The following is a 20,045-nucleotide window of genomic DNA, read 5'->3' on the forward strand; positions in this document are numbered from 1 at the left end:
TCCCAGATTTCAGTTTAAAAATTGAAAAAGTGGATTTGCACTTTGTACAGCTGAAGCAGGAGTGCTTTGGGATGAATGAGCAGCAGTTGGTGCAGTCAGGGCAGCCTGGTCTGTGTTGTGCCAGGATTTAGGGAGGGTTGTTTTCATTGGAACAGTAATGGCAGAACTTTTTGGTCCCTGTTTTCCGACATGATTTGTCTTTGCCCAAAGAATTATGATTGATCTTTTTGCCATTAACCAATTCCCCCCTTTTTTGTTGCCTGCAATTCAGCGTTGTCTTCTGATCACCTTGGTTAGAGAACTGTGGTGTAAATGTGTTGTGAGAACCGATGTTATTTTTAAAATAGTGAGTAGATTGCAACATTGATAGGGCAGAGCAGGAAGAAACCACACCATGCACTAATTCCAGTGCAGAACACAGGATAAATATCTGCAGAGGCCACAGTGTTACAGGGATGGAGGTTAAAAAGCCGAATAGAAAATATTTGATAAATATAGAATCGTAAAATGTTCATCATTTATTATGCAAACGTACTGCTGCTAACAGAGCCTGTGCTGTCCTTGAGGATATCTTGTGAGTGTCTCCAGGGATGCAGGGAGAGATCCCAGCTGCTGCCTCTCTTCAGGGCTCTTTGGTGGGAACTCATTGTGCCATTTTCTGTTGGTGTGGGACGACGGGCAGGGTGTTCACAGCAATCCCTGCAACTGCAGCCATCCCACCCATGTCGCAGACATTTTTTCACAGAAATCTTTTCTTTCAGATTTCTGCATTTTCTGGGAAGCAGAGGCCCAGAAGAGAATGTAAACAATTGTTATTAGCTGTTGTAGAATACAATAAGATGCACCTGTGATTAGTTCATGTTCTCATGTTTATAATTAAGGGCTAATCACAGGAGCAAGCTGGAGACAGAGTCTCTAGACACAACTTTGTTATAGATTCTTTTCTATTCTTAAGTTAGCTAGCATCTGCAACTTCTTTCTTTATTCTATTTAGTATAGTTATAATGTATTATATATCATATATCAATAAATCCAACCTTCTGATCAAGAAACAAGATTCTCGTCCTTCTCTCACCACCCCAGCGACCCACTCAAGTTGCTGTGATGCACCCATGCAGGTGCTCCCATGCAGCTGTTCCAGGGTGGCTCTGAATGTGCTGTTCCATCCTTCCCACTGGAGAGCAGTGCACAGTGATGCTGAGTGTCTGCACTGTGAAAAATGCCGTGCACTTGGTTTGAAAATGTTAAATGTTTAATAGTAATAAAATGGTCATGCAAATAGTAATGCAATTAGAGTAATAATAATTTGGACAATTTGAATTAGGACAATATGAGACAATAGAAACAAAGAGTTACAGTCTGGGTACCTTTTCTGGGCAAAATAAGCCTGAAAAAGAACCCGCTTTAACAGAGAATTAACCCTTAAAAACAACAGCCTGTTCATATTCATATACCTCATCCATGATGCATAAATTCCATTCAAACACAGGATTCTGTCTGGTCATCCTCAACTTCTTCCTCTCAATCCCAACAGTGCCTTTGAGGCAGGGAGAAGTTCATTTCTTCTGATAATGGGGCAATAAATTCTCTTTCTCTGAAAGATTCAGGTGTCCTGTGGCTGCTATCTCACTGCCAGTCCTTTCTTTAAAAAAAAAAATATCCTACATAGCACAGTTTCTATTTTAACATTTTTATGTTGAACATTTTTAACATTTTAACATTTTTATATTGAACACACTACTTAAGAGAAGTAATACAGCATTACTTTCCAGCACAACACATATAATATTCATTTGAATATTTGTGAAAAGCCAATCATAAAATACACATTTTTCACATGCACTGAGGAATTCTGCATTTTCTTTCTACATTTTCTCTAATGTAAAACTAGCATGGCACCTTCCAGGATAATCCTAAATATGAATCCTGGGATGTTAATTGAGGATTCTCTTAACAGGAGGTGCAGCAGTGGGGATGGAGTTTGGAAATAGTAATGCTAATTGTTTGCTATTGTCTGTTAAAAAATAAAACTCTGATTCAGTTCTTGGTGTTCTACCAACCATGTAATGGGGTCCCAGAACTAAGCACGTGCTCGTTTTTATTTTATTTCTTCACTGCCTAGTGCTGTGGCTGTGTTTGTGGTTGTGCTGGTGTTTTTCACCCTTTCACAGGTTGGATATCAAGCTTGTCATTGTGTGTTTGTAACAGTGGGACAGGAGACAGAAATTTGGGACCTGACACTGAAATATTCCCTTTGCAGCTGAGTTTGAGGTGATATTTTGGACAGATGTGTCCCCAGGAGCTGGGATAGGAAGGCTGGAGGCAGAGAGCCTTTCCTTGGCCATATGAACCCACACGTGTGGGGGGTTTGTGCCAGAGCACCTGACTTGCAAGTGAGTCATATTTTCTCTCTGACTTCAGAAATTAAGATGTAGCAATGTATAAATATTATCTGAATCTTTTATTATTGGTGTCACAGTGTGTAAGTGCTGAGCTTTACCAGAGTTGGCTCTTTCAGGTGCCAGAGGCCAACACTGGAGTGAATATTTGATCAAAACTTTGCCAGCAATCCCAAACTGGAGCTCCTGCCTTGCCCCTCATCCTCCCTGAAGGTGCTGGGGAGCTCTGCCTTCCTGTGCAGAAGTTGTACTTCTGTTTAACTTTCAGGCTTAGACTATAATATTTTATTTAAAAAACAATTCGTATTACAGCTGCATTTAGTATCTTTGGCACTGTTGGGAGACAGGATATGAAATATTTGTTATATTTCATTTTATTTTGTAGCACGGTCCTTATGTGGTGTTTGCATTTACATAGTTGGCACTTGCTTTTCATTTGAGCAGGGTGTTTATTTCTTGGAAATGAGTTTTATATTGTAATTTTGTGAATCTTAACAAGCATAAATGTCTCGATGATTTTCATGGTGGCAATAAAACAGAAGCAGCTTTTTTGAATTGTGACAGAAGCTGCTCTGCTCACCTATAACAACACAAACTTCAGTGTGTTTGCCAGGAAAACTGATGAAGGGACAGCTGAGAAAAGCAGAATTAAATTTCTAATCTAAACATTAATTCAAAATGCTGGAAAGATTGAGAGCTGAAACATTCACCTGGGAAATCATGGACAAACCAGAACTCTGAGGGTGCATCAGAGGAAAACAGCAGAGGAAAGGGAGAGCAAATATTGGGAACTCAGGGGAAGGTGAGCATCCCAGACTCCTGATTCATTTTTAGTCCGTGTTATCTCAGGGTTCTCAGTGCTCTGAGATGATGTGTGCTCTGTTAAAACCATTTTAAACCATTTCAAACTTGTCCCCCTTTTCCCCTTTTCCCAGCCAGCAGAGGACAGGAGCCTGTGGGTGGGGAAGGACATCCTGGGATGATCCAGGGCTGGGAATTGCTCCTGGAGAATGAATTCACCAATTCTTTACTTGATAAAAGGAATCCCTATTTGTCCCTAATATATAATATTGCAATTGATTGTGCCTAAATTTGAGGGTGTAAAAATGCTAAAATAGATTTTTGCTGATCTGGCAAGTTTTGTGAATTTTCAGGTTCTTTCAGGCTTATCCCATGGCTCATATGGATGGACCAGGGAGCTCCTTTAATTCCTGAGGATCTAAAAGATGGCCAATAAGATTTCCATGCTCAGATAGTGGCAGGATTATTTAGTTACTATTATTATTATTATTATTATTTATTATTATTATTATTATTATTATTATTATTATTATTATTATTATTATTATTTCTTCACTGGCTATTATGCCCAGTTGCTCTCCACCCTGGGCTTCCTGGGAGAGTTAATCCAAGCAGCAACGTGCCCTGATGGAGATAGGGAGGGATAAACCAGGCTGGGAATGCTGGCATTCTTTTGGGAATGGGAACTGTGAGGAGGAAGCTCTTTGAAGATTAAAAGCGTCACATAAATGCTCAGTATTCCTGTTACAGAAAATTGGCAAATCCCATTGTAATGACTGAATTCGCCTGCACAGGAGATGTTAAACCTTTGATATGCATCAGGGAAGGTCTGATAGAGCCAGGGAAAGCTTTATCCACAGGGTGAGCCACTGCTACCCAAAACAAAGAGTAGGTGGGAGGAAAAATTACAGCTGGACTGAATAATTCCATTTTTTAAATATCCCCAAACTGTGGTGTTGTTTTCCTTAAATTCCTGTTCCTGGTAGATGTGTGAAGCCTTTGTGGAGGTGCCCTGTGTGCACTGAGCGGTTCCATTTCTGATGTTCCACTCATGAAAGATTCCTCAGGAGTGGGTTCATTTTGCCATTAGGGAAGGCAGGAATTTTTAGTCTGTGTTTTCTCCCAAAATATTCCCAAATGGATTTCTTTTTAGCAAGAGTGTGGGGGTGTGGGGTTGACTTTTTAGTCATAGCTGGTTCATTTATCTCAATTGCGTTTTGCAGTTGGTTCCTCCAATTTGGGGTTGTTCCCAAACACACTTTACTTTCACTTGCACATTTTACCTCTTTGAAGCTTTTTAGTAATTGCTTTGGTTCTTGACAACTTCATAACCACAGCCATTAAGTCACAATAAAGACTAATGAAAAAAGTAATAAAATTTCCATGTATAACTAGGATGAAGATTCCTAAGGGAAATATTGAGTGAGTGATTACAGGGAAGATAATTGTCTGGTTAGAGAATTATATGCCCTGTGAGTTTGATATTGAACCTCAAAAATTGTCACTTAGAAATCAAAACATTGGAATGATGAAAAAACCTGAGCTGGAAGTGAGGAAGAACTTGAGACAGGAGATTTTTTTCTTGCTTTCTGAAGGATGAGCAAGTTGTCAGTTTTATTAGAATTCAGGTTTGGTTATTTTTAGTGAAGAATAAATGCAATGTTATGCTGATGGTTGCAAATTATTGCTTGCTTTGTGTACTTGTGATGTGCAGGGCTGGTGGGATTTTGTTTCTTAAGGCACTGACTTATCAAGCTGCTTTTCACTCAGTAGTGACATTGGAAATTCTGATTTTGGGGTGTGTTTGGAGAGTATTTGGGGCATTTTGATGCTTCCATTTCTGGGGGAAATCACCAGTGCTCCAGTCAGAAGAGCTGGGAAGGTTCCTGACCCTTCCCCTTGCCTGACCTCCTTATCCTGTGTTTTCTCTTGCTGCTTATGCAATGTTTTGTTTCCTGTTGTGACTTTCAGCACTGTCAATACATCGTGGTTTTCTCCCTTGGCTGGGCTGGTTTGGGTTTTGTGCTGGCAGCCTGTGAACCAGAATAAATCCTTTATTTTCCTGTAGTCCAATGAAGTATTTCAGGCTCCTGGGACAAAGATCAGCTTTTGCTGTGGTTACTGCTTTCCTCCTAATGGCACTGATGGTTTGCAGGGAGCTTTTGTCATTCTGGAGCTGTTTCTGTGTCCAATTAGTTCTACCTGATGTTAATTGGTCAGTTTATAGTAGCCAGGACAGATTAATTCCACTTTCCCCTCAGTTAAACACTTGGAGTTCTGCCCTTTTCACTGATTAAATTCAGCTTTTTAGTAGTAGCTTGTGGTGCCTTTACACAATATCTTAGCTCATTTATCACACGTGTGTCTGATGCAGGCTGGAATTTGGATCCATTTCAGAGCTGAGACAAGGCATGGAGAGGTGAAGTGTCTCTTGCCTGCATGGCTCAGGCAGTGCTGGGAGTTCAAATGCTTTTATTGTCACCTTTGCTCCATAGACAAGTGGCTGCTGTGCAAAGCTGTGCTTTGCTCTCAGCCTCTGTTTCTCAGCATTTTAATTTTGCTTTCATTTTGAAAGATATATGGAAAAGTGTTGTAAGGGAAGGTGTTTCTATGGCTGATCTGACTTTGCAAATAAATACTAAATAGGAATTTTAAATACATTTATTGTGCTTGCTCTTGATGCATGTATCACAGGTAAGGTGTATAATATCTTTTTCTAAGCTGTAATAACTCCACTAGGCCTGACCAACCACTCCTTTTAACTTTTAAGCAGGGTGTGTAGCAGTTCTTATATTCCTTATGTTCAATAGTTTCATCATCAAAAATATGTATAATTAAGGAAGATTCCAAGTTCCTTCTCACAGTATTTGAATAAAACACTTTATTGAGGTAATTTTTGCAAAGCTTAGCTCAGATTCAGAGGCCTCTGAGGAAGTATCACAGAATGTGCAGTGTAGGTGCTTTGAGTAGTGAGGAATTGGCTTTGATGGAACCATTTTCTCCTCTCTCTTTTTCCAAAACAGGACGTGAAAAAGCAAAAATATCAATATTACTTGTATTTAGCCATGCAGTTATATTTTTATGATGACTCTTAATAGTTTTCACCAGCAGCCTGATAACAGCAGAGCAGCTTTTGCTGAGCCAGGTATTTGCTGCCCAGTTTTTGTTGTCAAAAATTGTCCTTTCAGTGGGATTTTTGGAGGGGACAGAGGTGCTGCCATACCCCAAACCCTACATTGCTTACAAGGTATTTTAGAACCTTCCCAGAAGGTGGGGGTGGGATTAGAGAAATAAAAAAAAAAGTCTGAAGTGCATAGAGGTTCTAAAATGAACGGAGAATGTGGCAGCAGAACTTGCAGAGCTCCACTGGAAGGGTTGGTTTCCTCCAGCTTGGTTTGAGCAGTTTTATTGGGATGGCAAAACAAGGTTTAAATCTAGAGCTGGACTTGTATAATCTGAGTTTAGATACAGTTTTAGTCCAAAAGGAAAAGCCCAGGATGCCTTGGTGACAAGTATGTGAAAGCAGAGCAGAAGGAGGTGGTTCCCAGCAGGGAAGGTTTGGAAGGCACTGCACATTTCATTACCTGGATAGATGGGAATTAAAACAAAAAATGTGGAATAGCACATCCATATAAACAGCCTGAAGTTTAAGTAACACAGGGAAACTAAAAATACCCTGAGCAGTTGGTGAGCTGAAGGTTTGTTACAATTACTGTGAGCAGGGTGACATTTTTAGCTGAGGTTGCGTGGTTTCATTTAAACTTTATTAAACAAACTGGAGCTGCAATATTCCCTGGAGAGCTGGATGCAGCACTAATCTCCTGCTCAAGTGTCTGCAGCTTGGCTGGAAACCCTCCAGCTGAGGTGGCACAGGAGCTTTGTGTTAGCAGAGTCACCACAGGCACCCTGACAGGCTGGGACTTGCTTGCACTGGTGGCTTTGGAAGTGGGCAGGTGGATTTTTAAGGATTATCGCACAATATCTAGGTATTGAAACTTGGTTTTGTTACCTGGTCATTTCTGTAAGTGGGCAGGTGGATTTTTAAGGATTATCTCACAGTATCTAAGTATTGAAACTTGGTTTTCTTCCCTTGAATCAACCTCACAATCAAAAGGTCACTTGTGTGCTCTGAAGGTGTGAAGAATGAGATGTGCAGGTGGATTTTTAAGGATTATCTCACAATATCTAGGTATTGAAACTTGCTTTTGTTACCTGGTCATTTCTGTAAGTGGGCAGGTGGATTTTTAAGGATTATCATGCAGTATCTAGGTATTGAAACTTGGTTTTGTTACTGGAAGTGGGCAGGTGGATTTTTAAGGATTATCTCACAGTATCTAAGTATTGAAACTTGGTTTTCTTCCCTTGAATCAACCTCACAATCAAAAGGTCACTTGTGTGCTCTGAAGGTGTGAAGAATGAGATGTGCAGGTGGATTTTTAAGGCTTATCTACAGTATCTAAGTATTGAAACTTGGTTTTGTTACCTGGTGATTTTTGGAAGTTGTCAGGTGGGTTTTTAAGGATTATCACACAGTATCTAAGTAGTGAAACTTGGTTTTGTTACCTTGAATTGACCTCACAGTCAGAAGGTCACCTGTGTGCTCTGGAGGTGCAGAATGAGATGTGCAGTTCCATTTGAGTCACTTTCCCTGCAGTGACATTGAGGCAGTGGCACCTGTTGGTGGCAGGTGGGATGTGGAGATGCTTTTTGCTGTGCTCACCACCTCAGACTCCTCCTGGGGAGTTGTCAGGGTCTGTTTTCCCCTGTCAGGCTGTGAATCCAGCACTCATAGTGTGGTGGCTGTCTCCTGTGTCTATGACAGCAGCCTGTGAATGCTCCTCTCAGAGGTGTTTGGAGACAACTGGCTCCTGGAAGCGTTTGGGGAATCTGTGCCTTTGGAAAAAGTGAATATTCCTAATGAAAGGACTTCAGTCAGTGGAGGAAACAGTGCAGGAGACAGGCTGGTGTCTAAAGGCAGCATGAAAAACCCCTCTGTGTTCTCTGGTGCTTCCTGTGTGTTGGGCTCGTGGAACTGAGAGAAAAGGCAGCTTCTGGGGATGGCAGTGTTCTAATTTCTGAAATTATTATAGTTATTATAGTAATAGATGTATTGCTTCTAGAAATGTTCCTTTAATAATTGAAGACTTAGTTTTATTTCCTCTGAAAATGCCATCGTGCTCTATCTCTGTTGAATAATTGGTGCTTTGGTGTTGGGATTTTGAATTCAAATATTTTGCCTTCCAGACTCATAGTAAACATTGATAATATCTTTGATTTATGCTCTGCTCATTTCAGTTGTACTTTCATGTGCGTGGATCTAAATGTATAATGAACTTATCTTTACAAAGCTTTGCAGATGATTTTAAATGGGCAGCATCAGTCACTTGAATGGCTCCTGGGGAAGGGATGGCAGTAATTACCTTGCCTGTTATTCCATGACCTTTTTTGTAGTTTCTGTATGCAAACAATAATACTGAGTGGGCTCTGGCAATAATAATTTGCTTTTGGAATGTAACATGGGCTGGCAGTATCAACTTATCACCCCTATTAAATACACTGATGGTGCAGTTCTTTCTGAAGGTCTTGGGAGCATTGCTGGACAAGTCTTGTTCCCAACCTTCTCCTCACCTTGGCTGGCACTCCAGTCACTCCCATGGATTATGGGAGGAACATTTATATGGGATTTTCCTGCTCCTGAGCACTGCCTGGAGTGCACACTGGGCAGTCAGGGTGCTGTAAGCATCAGCTTAGCAAATGTTTGTGTAGAAACTTCTGCCAAATAACCCCAAACCAGACTGGGTTCAATGGTGGGGAGATCGAAGAATTAAGAGAGGGAGAAGAAACCAGAGCACAGAATTTATTTTTGTTAAAGATATGTGTGTATGAGCAGGCATATAAAAACTGCAAAAAATGAGAATAATTTCATTCCAGAACTGTTGTTGGATTTACTTTAGGATCCAGGTTGTTGGCTTTGCTTTGCCCAAATTACAAAGCCAGGAGCTTCCCCTTTCCATGATCCTGAGCAATCCCAACACTCATTGAATTTGGGGAGTTGTCCCTGGTTGTGCTTACAGGTGATAGGAGGTGAAGCACCTCCATTCATCCCCTCCTGGTTTGGGATGTTAATGTGAAATAAAGGAATTTAAACACCTTGTAAGCCAGGTAACAGAATGAGACCAATATTCCTCTGCCATGTAATTACAGCAGGCTCGTTTCAGTCAAACAAGAGATGTGCTAATGATAATCACCACTGTGCTAATTGATAGCTCTGGTGCTGTGTGGGTCACACTTGAGCTTTGTCTCTCAGATACTTTGATTTTTTTTTCTTTATGGTTAGAAGTACCCAGAATCTGTAATATAATTGTGAGGAAATAGAACCCAATTTCTGTTTTTACACAATTGTTAAGTGGAGCCAACATCTGTTTCAGTGTTGACTCGGATTAAAATGAGGGAGGAATGTTTTAATGTGATTTACTTTTAAGGATTGATTTTTGCTTTTGATGAATGAATTAACTGACAAGTAGAAGTTTTACTGAGTGCTGCATGAAGCCCTCCAGTGCTCTGTTTTATTTTGGCTGACAAAAAGCTCCACAAGCCTTTGGCCATGGCAGTGTTTGTGTCTGGCTGCTGATAGCAGGGTAAGGAAAATGCCTTGCTATAAATACAGTGACACAGCTCCCGTGTGCAGCATCATTTCCCTGGGCTCTGCATGGAAATTCCTTTTTCTGCACCACAGGAACTTCCACAGGTCCTGTGCCATTCCCTGCAGCCTGGCCTGGGACACAGGGCTTGTTTTGTTCCACGAGATCCTCCCCTTCTTAAACGCTTTCTTAGAAAGTTGCTTTGTGCTTGTACAGTCTGAAGGCAGCGCTGCTTTCCAGGAGCTCCCAGGCCAGGGTGAGTGGGATGGCATCTCATTTTCCACCTTTGCAGTTGTGGACAGGTTTGAACAGGTGTAGCTGGCAAGCAGATTTTGGCTGTGCAAGGGGATCTTGGGGCAAGAATTACATGTGGTCCAACATTTTATTCCTGTTAAATCACACCTCACTGCACTGTCTCATGAACTTGTGGTGATGATAAAGTATTTTATTTGTTTTAATACAGCAAGGCAGACTGGTTAATAGATGGAACTGCTTGAAAGATGCTGCTCTTAATAATATTCACCACTGTTGGTTGCAGATAATTTCCCTGGCTTGCGTGCAATGCAGAATTGATCATAAAGCTGCCTCATTTTCCTTTGTGTGACAAGAATGGTGCTGAATTTAGAACAAATTACAATCCACTATTGTAGTCAGAAAACTTAGCAGTGAGCTGTTGTTGCCATTGATGGTAACCACAGGTCTGCTTCCCTTCCCTCTTTTCAAGCAAGATTAGATGATTGGATCTCATTTTCCCACTCTTTAGGGGAAATCATGCATTTAATTTCTTGGTGTCTTTTATTGTAAAGGTAAACGTAAGGAGTGGAGGATTTTGAGATTCCTTGAGCTGTTATCTTTCTGTAACATCTTTACTGACCAATTTTTTTTTGCTTTCCTCTGTTCTCAGTTACAGACATAGAACTGAAGAGGCTCAAAGATGCTTTCAAGAGAACTTGTGGCCTCTCCTATTATATGACCCAGCAGTGCTTCATCAGGGAAGTTCTGGGTGATGGGGTCCCTCCCAAAGTTGCTGAGGTGAGCTGGGAATTGCTGCTTTCCTGGGAGCCAAAGGCAGTGGATAAAGGGCAGCTGGATCTGCTGTGCACACACAAATGTTTAGGAGTTGATGGAATTGTTTCCCATTTTTTATACAACATCACAATGCACCTCTCTGCCTGGAAATGGTGTTCCAGACTTGGATCCTGGCGGTCAGGGACGTGCTCCCAACCCTATTAATACCTGGTAGATGACATGGAATAAACCTAAATATCCAGATGTAAATTTGGGCAATTAAAAGACTGGGAATTTGTAACAAGACCATAATAACATATTTTATTTACTCCAGAGATGCACTTGCTGTTGGTTCCTTTGAGATTCCATTGGCTGTTACTTTGTTTTCTAAAGATGAATCTTTACAAGCTCTTAAAAATAAATTTGCTCTGAAATTTTCTGAAATACAGGGGAAAAAATCAGTGATAACTGCATTGCTCAGGTTCCACCATAATTCAGATGTATGAATGAGCTGAAAAATAGCCAGAATCAAAATTTACAACAAGGATATAAACATATATCTATCTAAAAAATAAAATAGCAATACCATCCTACACATAGTCATGTTTAAAAAGTTAATTTCTTTTATGGAGTTGCCCCTTTCTTGAGAGAGATACCAGAATATTCTTGGTAGAGAGACAAAGATTAGGCAGACCTTTCAGCTGATCTCTTGCTCCATGTCATTCTCAGTCACAGCCTCTATTTTTGGCACCCTCGGAGCTGTTGACCTCAGAGGATGGTGCAAGTCCCCCAGTTTTATTTAGATAATGTGAGTGCTGAAGTGTTGCATTGCTGAGGGTTTTACACTCTGGCAGAGTTCCTTTTCCTCAGCTTCATCTTTCCTCCATTCTTTTCCTCCCCTTTTTTCCCTAAATTTTGGCGAAGAGGATGATACTACTTTACTTCTGTAAACAGTTGGCTTTTTGTGTGGGTGTTCAAGGCTTAGCAGGAGAATTTGCAGTGCAAAAGGAGGGGTCTGATTTGCCCAGAGCTTAAAGCCTGTCTTCAGCATGAATTTTTGAGTTTGAATGTTGGTAACCCCTAAGATTAAACAAAAAATGTATCTTGGTTTGAAATAGTATAAAATATTAAGAATTTTATGTTTTGTGTTACCTTATACCTTTATATCACTTTCATGTATTAAGGATTAATTTACTGATTTGGTCACAAATGGAGGTTCTGGGGTTTCAGATTCTGCTGCCTGGTTTTTATTTTATTTTTTTAGAAATCTGTCCTTAAAGACACAATTTTGGTGATGATTCTCTCTTTTAACACTCATGATGGTTATAGAGCAGTTCTTGGTTTCCAGGTGGTGAAATAAAATTAATGGAAGATTCCTAATTGGTTTTTGATGGCTTCTCATCAGAACTCATCTCAAAATCCGAGTACAAATTATGATGTACTTGTAGCTTTCATACTCAGTATCAAATCTGTGAGATTGAAAACTGTAAATTGGGCCAAAATTGGGATTTGAGTCAAGGGATGCTCTGTAATTCCTGGCTTCAGGATGGGGAGAGGCAGGCAAAGTCATTAGGCAGCTAAAAACCCTGAGTTTTCAGCCTTTCAGTCACTAAAGCTGATCATTTGGAGCCTTGGAGCTGGGCTGTGTGCTCTGCATGCTGAAATCATGGATTTTCATATCTGAGGAGAGAGAGGCCTTCAGGAATTGGTTAAATTAAAAACACAGGAGTTTCAAACTGGACATGAAACAGAGAACTGAAACCAGTGGAACTTTAATCCAACAATCTGGGTGATTGTCCTGCACACAAAACATTTTTAAATGTTCAGGGCAGTAATGTTCTGGGAGGGTCTCTTGGGAGAATGGGGTTGAAGATATTAATAAAAGGAAATTTAGAGATGTGTCTGTGGTGTTAAACTGCAGGAAAGCTGCTCAGGTGGGGGAAGCAGGGGCACAGCTTTGGCTTTTCAATCTTGTTATGCTCTTCAGTTGCCCATGAAACAGAACATGTCAGGCTTAAATTTTATTTTAAAAAGTACTCTGTGCCTTGTGATGACAGTGAATTGTACACTCTGAAATGCAGATTGCTGTCATTCTGCCTGGGTGGGGCTGGTTTAGCAAAGCTGCAACAGCATTAAGTCATTTTGGAAGACACAAAATTGCATCACATTTTGATGGTGCGTGTTATTAGAAGTTTTCCAAATGCCGCACCAACATGAAAAAATGTGGAGAAATGATGTGTTACATGACTAAAACACTATTTTATAAGTGTTTATAAACTCTTCCCAAGGAATGATCGAGCAGCTAAACTCCAAGCAATTCCATATATTGAATCCTGATACACTGGACATTGTCCATGGAATTCCTTTCCTCTGTTTGTCTCATGAGCAATCCTTGTGTTGTGTTGAAACAATGTATAAATGTAATGTTTGCTGCTCGTCTGCTATCACAGCTGGGATGTACAAAGTTCAGCACAAGTGAGTGGATATTTCAGCTGCATATTTAAAAAAAATAATGATTCCAGTGTAAAATGAAGGTAAATTGCTCACATGGGCAATGTAGCCTTGAAGGCATTTGGTGAAGACAGAAGGATTAGACATAAAAAGTGTGAAATTCAAATCCCTTGTAGGCCTTGAAGCCTCTACAATTGTTGTGTCCAAACAAAGCACAAATTCAGTTTCAATAATTCAGCCCTTCAAGCATTTGTGAGTGGATTAAAGTAGAGGAACAGAAGAGGCTGATGTGAGCCCCTGTGGCAGTGAAAGTGTTTGGGTGATGCTGGCTCAGGGTGGGATGGCAGTGAGGCCCAGAATGAGATCCTGCTGTGCATGCACTGACATTGCCATGCCTGCAGACAGATTTTAGAAGTCCAGAGGGATGGATGGACAGACAGACAGACAAAGAGAGGGTTCCTGCAGGTGGCACAGCACTGCTGAGGTGTCTGCAGGAGCAGCAGTAAATCTGGTGCTCCTCTCTGTGTCAGGTGTTCCCTTCCTGCCCCCACAGCACTGGGAGGCTTGGCCAGCTCTGGCCTTGCCAGGCCCAGGACTGGCTTTGTTTGGGCACTCCCAGTCCTGGTTTAACTCTGACTCTACTGGAAATCACCCTGTGGTGGAGCAGGGACTCCCAGGGCTCTGGTGTTCCCCTCTGTGCTGCCAGCCTGCCCTGGGGATTCCTGCTGCATCCCCTCGGTGCCTTGGGGATCGGCAGAGCCCAGCCTGGGGCAGAGTTCAGCCCTGATGAAGAAATCTGGGGAAACACCACCGCGAGCAAGTGAGGAGTGTCATCACTGGAGGTTCTAATGTGGAGTTTTTATATTGCCATTCATGACTTGTACCTGTGTTTCACTAAATAAAGGCTGTTCAGTACCAGAAGAGCTACAAAAGGGTTACACAATTAATAATTCAAGTTCTTTAGCTGAATATGAAGTGATTAGCCCAAAAACCACATAAGGTGGAGCCTCAGTGTAAGCTGCTGGTTTTACTTCTGACATCTCTGTTGATTCTGGTTAACTTCTCTGTTTCATTCTTCCAGGTTATCTACTGTTCATTTGGAGGAATATCCAAAGGGCTGCACTTCAATAACTTGATAGTTGGATTAGTTCTACTCACAAGAGGCAAAGAGGAGGAGAAAACAAAATGTAAGTGGTGTAACTTAGTAACAATGAGACAGAGGATTGTGGTGTAAAGTGTGACCATTTTACAGTGAAGATGGGATTTTTGGAAGCATTTTTAGCTGTATTTTTGGAAATTAAGTGCATTTTTGTTTTCTATATTCATCAAAATGAAATATTTGCCAAGTCATCATGAATGTCAGTGTTGGGATGCTACAGAAAGCCTGATGGTCTCTGTGTGGGCAGAGGAAGGAGGATGGCATTGATATTTTTCAAAAAAATAGAAAACATCTGCCTAATGACTTCTGTTGTTTTGTCTTCTCTGTTAATCTCACTTGATAATACTCATTTTTATTTTGATTAAAATGGTAAAAGGAAGGTCTTGACCTAAACCTTGTGGACCTGTATTGACCTTGGATCAACCCAAGTGTTTAGTCCTTTAGCTGTTGCACAGCCTTTGACATTCTCAGCCAGTTATAGACCTTGCATTTGAAAAATGTCCCTGCCATAGATGTTTACACATATTTCTGTTTCTCCAGATATTTTCAGCCTCTTCTCTAATGAATCTGGGAGTTATGTGGTCCGTGAAGAGATGGAGAAGATGCTGCATGTGGTTGATGGGAAAGTCCCAGAGTCACTCAAGAAATGCTTCTCTGAGGTGTGTCATGGACCTTTCCTCCTGCTGCAGTTACAAAAAAGTCAAGATTCCATTAAGTAGCTTCTTTCTTACTCATGCACCTGTGGGAACAAATTTGCCTTGTTTAAATGGGGTAAAAGCTCATGGGGTTTTGTGTTGTGGTATTCCATGTAATTTGTATTGATGGGAACAGTGTTTGGTGTATAAATTCTGTGTGCTCCTGTACTCACTGTGCTCCTTGGAAAGAGATCATTTCCCAATGGGAATCATGTCATCAGGTGAATTTAAATACTAATATTGCTGGTGGGAACTTTGTCATTAGTGTGAACATTCTATTGCAATCAGGGAAGAAATCTAGAACACAGAGAAATCTGCACCCTGCATTTAAAAATGCCTGACAGCCATGGTTGCTTCAAGATAATAATTTTATATTATTGCTTTTGCTTCATTTTCCTGCCAGGAGCTACAACATTTAATTATGCTTTAAGTTGTTTGAGAGATGCAATCTTTGTGGAGCTTGCTGAAGTCCTCCTCTACAGCAGAGCATTGGTGCTTTCCTATTCATAGATGATTCTTTGTCTCCAGGGATCCTGATGAATTTTCAGGGGTTTTTGCTTGGTTTGTTATCAGATGACTGAGACCAGCAAAATGGAGACATCATTGCACATTCCTCTGGCAAAAGGATTGACCAGATTGACTGGGAGGTTTAATTGTGGCTCTCAGGTTTCTTAATTAGTTCAGATTTGATTGTTCTGTGCTGGAGATAGCTCTGGCTGTGGGCAGTGCCTGGGCCAGACTCTGATCTGGCCCTGTTGGCTCTGGGGGCAGTGATTGCATTCCTGAGCCCTGGCTGCAATGGAAATCCTGACTCCCCTGCCCTGCAGCTTCTGCACTGCCCCTCAGTGCCATTTCCTATTTCTGATTTCCCATCAGTGTGCTGTGATGAATTGCACCCTCCAAGTTAATTGCACACTGTCCAAGAAATCCAGAAATACTTTATGAAGCCTTGCAGGAAGATGAGTATCAACCTGGGCTTTAGAGCATTTTCCTGTTCAAGAAAATGCTGCATATTGATTTTTGTTTTAAAATGAAAATAGTGTAATAATCCACTCAGCAGGATTTACTGGGCTCCTGATCATCCATGGGCATTGCTGGAGAGTGAGAAAGTTTAATGTTCCTGCTGTGGGCCTTCCTGCCTGCCTTCTGGAGGATGCCTTGGATTTCAAGGATGATGTTTATAGGCACTTCTGTTCATCAGAATTATTACATCTACTCAGCTAGAAATAGAAGCTTTAGAATATATCTGAGTTTTCCTTTTGTTTCTGAAATATAGGGGAAAAAATCAGTGATAACTGCATTGCTCAGGTTCCACCATAATTCAGCTGTCACATTGCTTGCTTCAAATGCTTTCTTCCTCCTGTCCAAAGGTTTTCTGTTCCTCTTCATTGTCCTTCCAGGGAAAATTGGAGTTTTAATGACCCAGCTCTTGCTGCCTTTACAAAGAGCAGTGCAAAAACAAGAGGGAAAGGGTGGAACAGAGAGGGAGAAAATGTTCTCTTCTCGTGATCCAAACTGTTGGAGAAATGGAAGAATAAGAAATCAAAGTGAGGGTGGGGAGGGCCTGGCACAGGGTGCCCAATGCCAGGCTGGATAGGGCTGGGAGCAGCCTGGGACAGTGGAAGGTGTCCCTGCCCTGGCAGGGGTGGCACTGGATGGGCTTTAATGTCCCTCCCAACCCAAACCAGTCTGTGATTTGTTGGGTGCAAATATAAAACTCTTCAGTCTAGAAAAAGAGGCATAAAAAGAATGAGTATCTGGAGCTGAAACAACCCCCTGCAATGGGAATAGGAAGCAAATGTTTCAGCAGTGTGGTGATGAGCCACTGGAGCAGCCTGGCAAAGGGAATAGAGTGAATTTTCAATTTTCTGCACTTGGCAGTTGCAGACAGTCCGTGGCCAAATGCAAATTGTTGGATTCTGTAGAGATGTAATTCAGTGAAGTTTAATGGTCTGTGATATGAGGGGAGTTTAAATAATCAATGACTTGAAACCTCTTCCACTTTGCAGACCCCTGTTTATTTCCCCTGGAGATGAGAATCTCCATATAATGAGTTTGTCTACTGATAATGGGTTTGCTTTTATTTGAGGTAGTTTTGTAGGTCCTGTAGAAATTAGTCTGCTGATCCCCATGGTTTCATGGCCACAGCTTGGCAAGGATCCAAATAAATGGTTTAAACAGCACTGGAATTGTGTGAATGTGGAGTTTTCATGTGTTCCTGAACAGGGAGCTGCAGGAGACAGGGAGTGAGGAGATCCTGGGAATGTCATGTTCATTTTTATGCTCCAGTGTGGATTTTGGTCAGTAGAGGCAAAAAATTCAGTGATAAAAAGTTCCTATGTTCCTGCAGTAATTAATCACAGCATCAGTTATTCCCAAATGTGATTTTTCTGTGCTGTTTGTATACCTGCACAGATAGAACAGAATGTTTATGATTTTTACAGCATCTGTTTTTTTGGTGCAGCAGAGCTGGTATCTATAATAATACATTTAAATTCATCCAAATAACCTCTGCTCTTTTGAATTGCAAGTAACCATTTTTCTTTTCATCCCTTTCACCTGAGGTTCAGAGTAAATGAGTTTCCAAAGGCCACATTGAGTAGGTGGCTGAAATGCAGAGAGAACTTAAAGTTAATTTCCCTCCCATTGCTGTTTCAAAAGGAAAGGGAAAAACAGGCATGGCTCCAAGCAGAAAAATTACATTAGCACTTATTTTTCTAGGAGATTGTCCCAATTTTTTGTTCATACAGCTGGATGGTTCCTGTTTACTGGCAGTGAGAAAAACAGCTCCCATTTTCTGGTTTTTCTTGCAGAGTGAGAAGGTGAACTATGAGAAGTTCAGGGTTTGGCTGCTGCACAACAAAGACGCTTTCACCTTCTCGCGGTGGCTGCTCTCAGGAGGGGTCTATGTCACCCTCACTGATGACAGTGACACCCCAACCTTCTACCAGACCCTGGCTGGAGTCACACACTGTGAGTAAAGGTGCTTCTTGTCCTGCACACCCTAAAAAAGAACCCTGCCAGAGTTCACAGGCAGAGTTGTTGTTCATTGAATCTCCCTGCTCCACCACGTTGGGCTCAGTGAGAGAAATTCCTTCTCTGAGCTCATCTCTTCTCTGCTGGCATGTAAAATGTTGTGTGCAAGGACACTGGGTTGTTATTTTTAAGAGATAATAATGCTGAGGCTACAACACTTCTCTAGAAGTTTGCTACCAAGCAAGCTAAAAAAAAAAATAATTTCTGAAGTGGTTGGCTGGTAATACTGGGTTTATTTTTGGTCTTTATATAGTGGGTTGTAAAACTACTGAGAGAGTTGAGAAAATAATATTTGTTTCAAAAATAAGTGTTACCTCTTAATTTGCTTCTCCAGTAAAATAAATCATAATCCTGGCATGTGGTAGAATTAACTAAAGAGAAGCATCCTCAGGAGTTGTCTCCAGAGAAGAAGTGCTTCCTTATGCCTATGTTAATGTAAAAGAAGGAACAGCTGGTTTTTAAATTAAATCCAAAAGCAAAAGGCTGATAAATGACACTTGATGTAGCAGTGTAATGCAAGCATGCATTCCATCCCTGAGGAGGAGGGAGGTGGTTCTGGAGGCGTCAGGGATCTCAGCACTCTGGTTGTGTTTTCTGTGCTCTCGTGGATTTTCCTCACATTTAATCCTCTCATGGTGGGTTAATTGAATAAAGCAACACACCCTTTTTATCCTCTTGGTTTTAAAAGTGGGCATTCAAACTCTTCTGTGACCATCTGAAATGAAAATGCATAATGAAGTCAGGAGTTTATGGACAGGTAATTTATTTGCATTACATGGAAGGGTGAAAGGAGACATTGAGGTTACAGAAAACCACTGAATATTCTGAGGTCTCACAGAAAGGTGGAGAAAGAGGAATGTGAAAAAAAAAACCCAACCCTCTGAGTGTTCTGGAGCTGAGCTCTGGGAGAGATCTTGACCTGTGTCAAACTGAGATCTGCTCTTTTTTGTGCTTTGAAATGGAAACTTTCAGAACAGTTTTTACTGGGCTTTTCACAGAAAGTTTATTTATACTGAAACAGAGGTTTGGAATTAAAAAAAAATTAAATGTAACAGCTACTATTTTAATAGGTTTTATTTACTATTTATTATTGTTCTCAGTTCTGGCTTTGATATCCCTGTCACTGGTACCATCGTGTCAGAGCTGGGATTGAGCTTTTCAGTGAATTCCAGAAATACATGGAGGTGATGCTTCCACAGAATTGGAAAGTTCATGAGACAGTTATGTTTGGACCTCTAGATAAGATTAAATTTTACTGAATTCCATTGTGATTTACAACAGTGTAGGAATCTCATCCAACAGATGCAAAACTAAGGAAAATGTAAGTGCTTGAGCACTTGGAAGTCATTTCAGCCTAATCAGGTCACTCCAAGGAGTAAGAAACTCAGTACACAAGTATTTTTAACACAGCTGAATGTGTCAAACACTGGGAGCTGTTGGAGGCTGGTCCTTAGTGTTTTTCCTGGGGGAATGGTTGCCTTTGGAAGGACCAGGAAATGAGATAACGTTTGGTAAACTGAGGCGACACCATAACACAGAGAAAGGAGGAAAGGTTTCCACTTTGTTCTGTGGTGAAATGCAGAGTAATTTGTGCCACTCCCTGTGCAATCAGGAATTTCTCAGTCCTGCTGCATCTCCTGGCACAAGCCCAGACCCCCTCCCCAGCCTTACCTCACACTCTGCTTCCCATCCAGCTTCTGGGACAATATGTCAGAGCCATGAGGAATGGCAGTGATAACCAGGGGAAGTTATTCCCTGGGATTTAGGAACAGCCCCATTTCATGCAAGGCATCAGTGACTCCATTTCAATTTGCTTAATGAGCCAGGCTAGCAGGGAAACAAAGGAATACTAATT

General features: G+C 41.1%; 1 protein-coding gene across 2 annotated transcripts in view; it reads left to right on the forward strand.

The window, feature by feature from the left end:
- The window catches only part of USP32 (ubiquitin specific peptidase 32), a 64,336-nt gene that overhangs the window by 10,373 nt on the left and 33,918 nt on the right, over nt 1-20,045 (forward strand). For both annotated transcript variants that reach the window (XM_054287498.1, XM_054287499.1), the window contains exons 2-5: nt 10,746-10,873; nt 14,382-14,487; nt 15,000-15,118; nt 17,968-18,127. In XM_054287498.1, coding sequence (XP_054143473.1) covers nt 10,746-10,873; nt 14,382-14,487; nt 15,000-15,118; nt 17,968-18,127 — 513 coding nt within the window. The remainder of the gene's footprint in view (nt 1-10,745; nt 10,874-14,381; nt 14,488-14,999; nt 15,119-17,967; nt 18,128-20,045) is intronic.

This window comes from Melozone crissalis, unplaced genomic scaffold (assembly GCF_028551555.1).
Source record: "Melozone crissalis strain CALT ecotype California unplaced genomic scaffold, PUWL_Pcris_2 ptg000057l_1, whole genome shotgun sequence".
NCBI classification, from domain to species: Eukaryota; Metazoa; Chordata; class Aves; order Passeriformes; family Passerellidae; genus Melozone; species Melozone crissalis.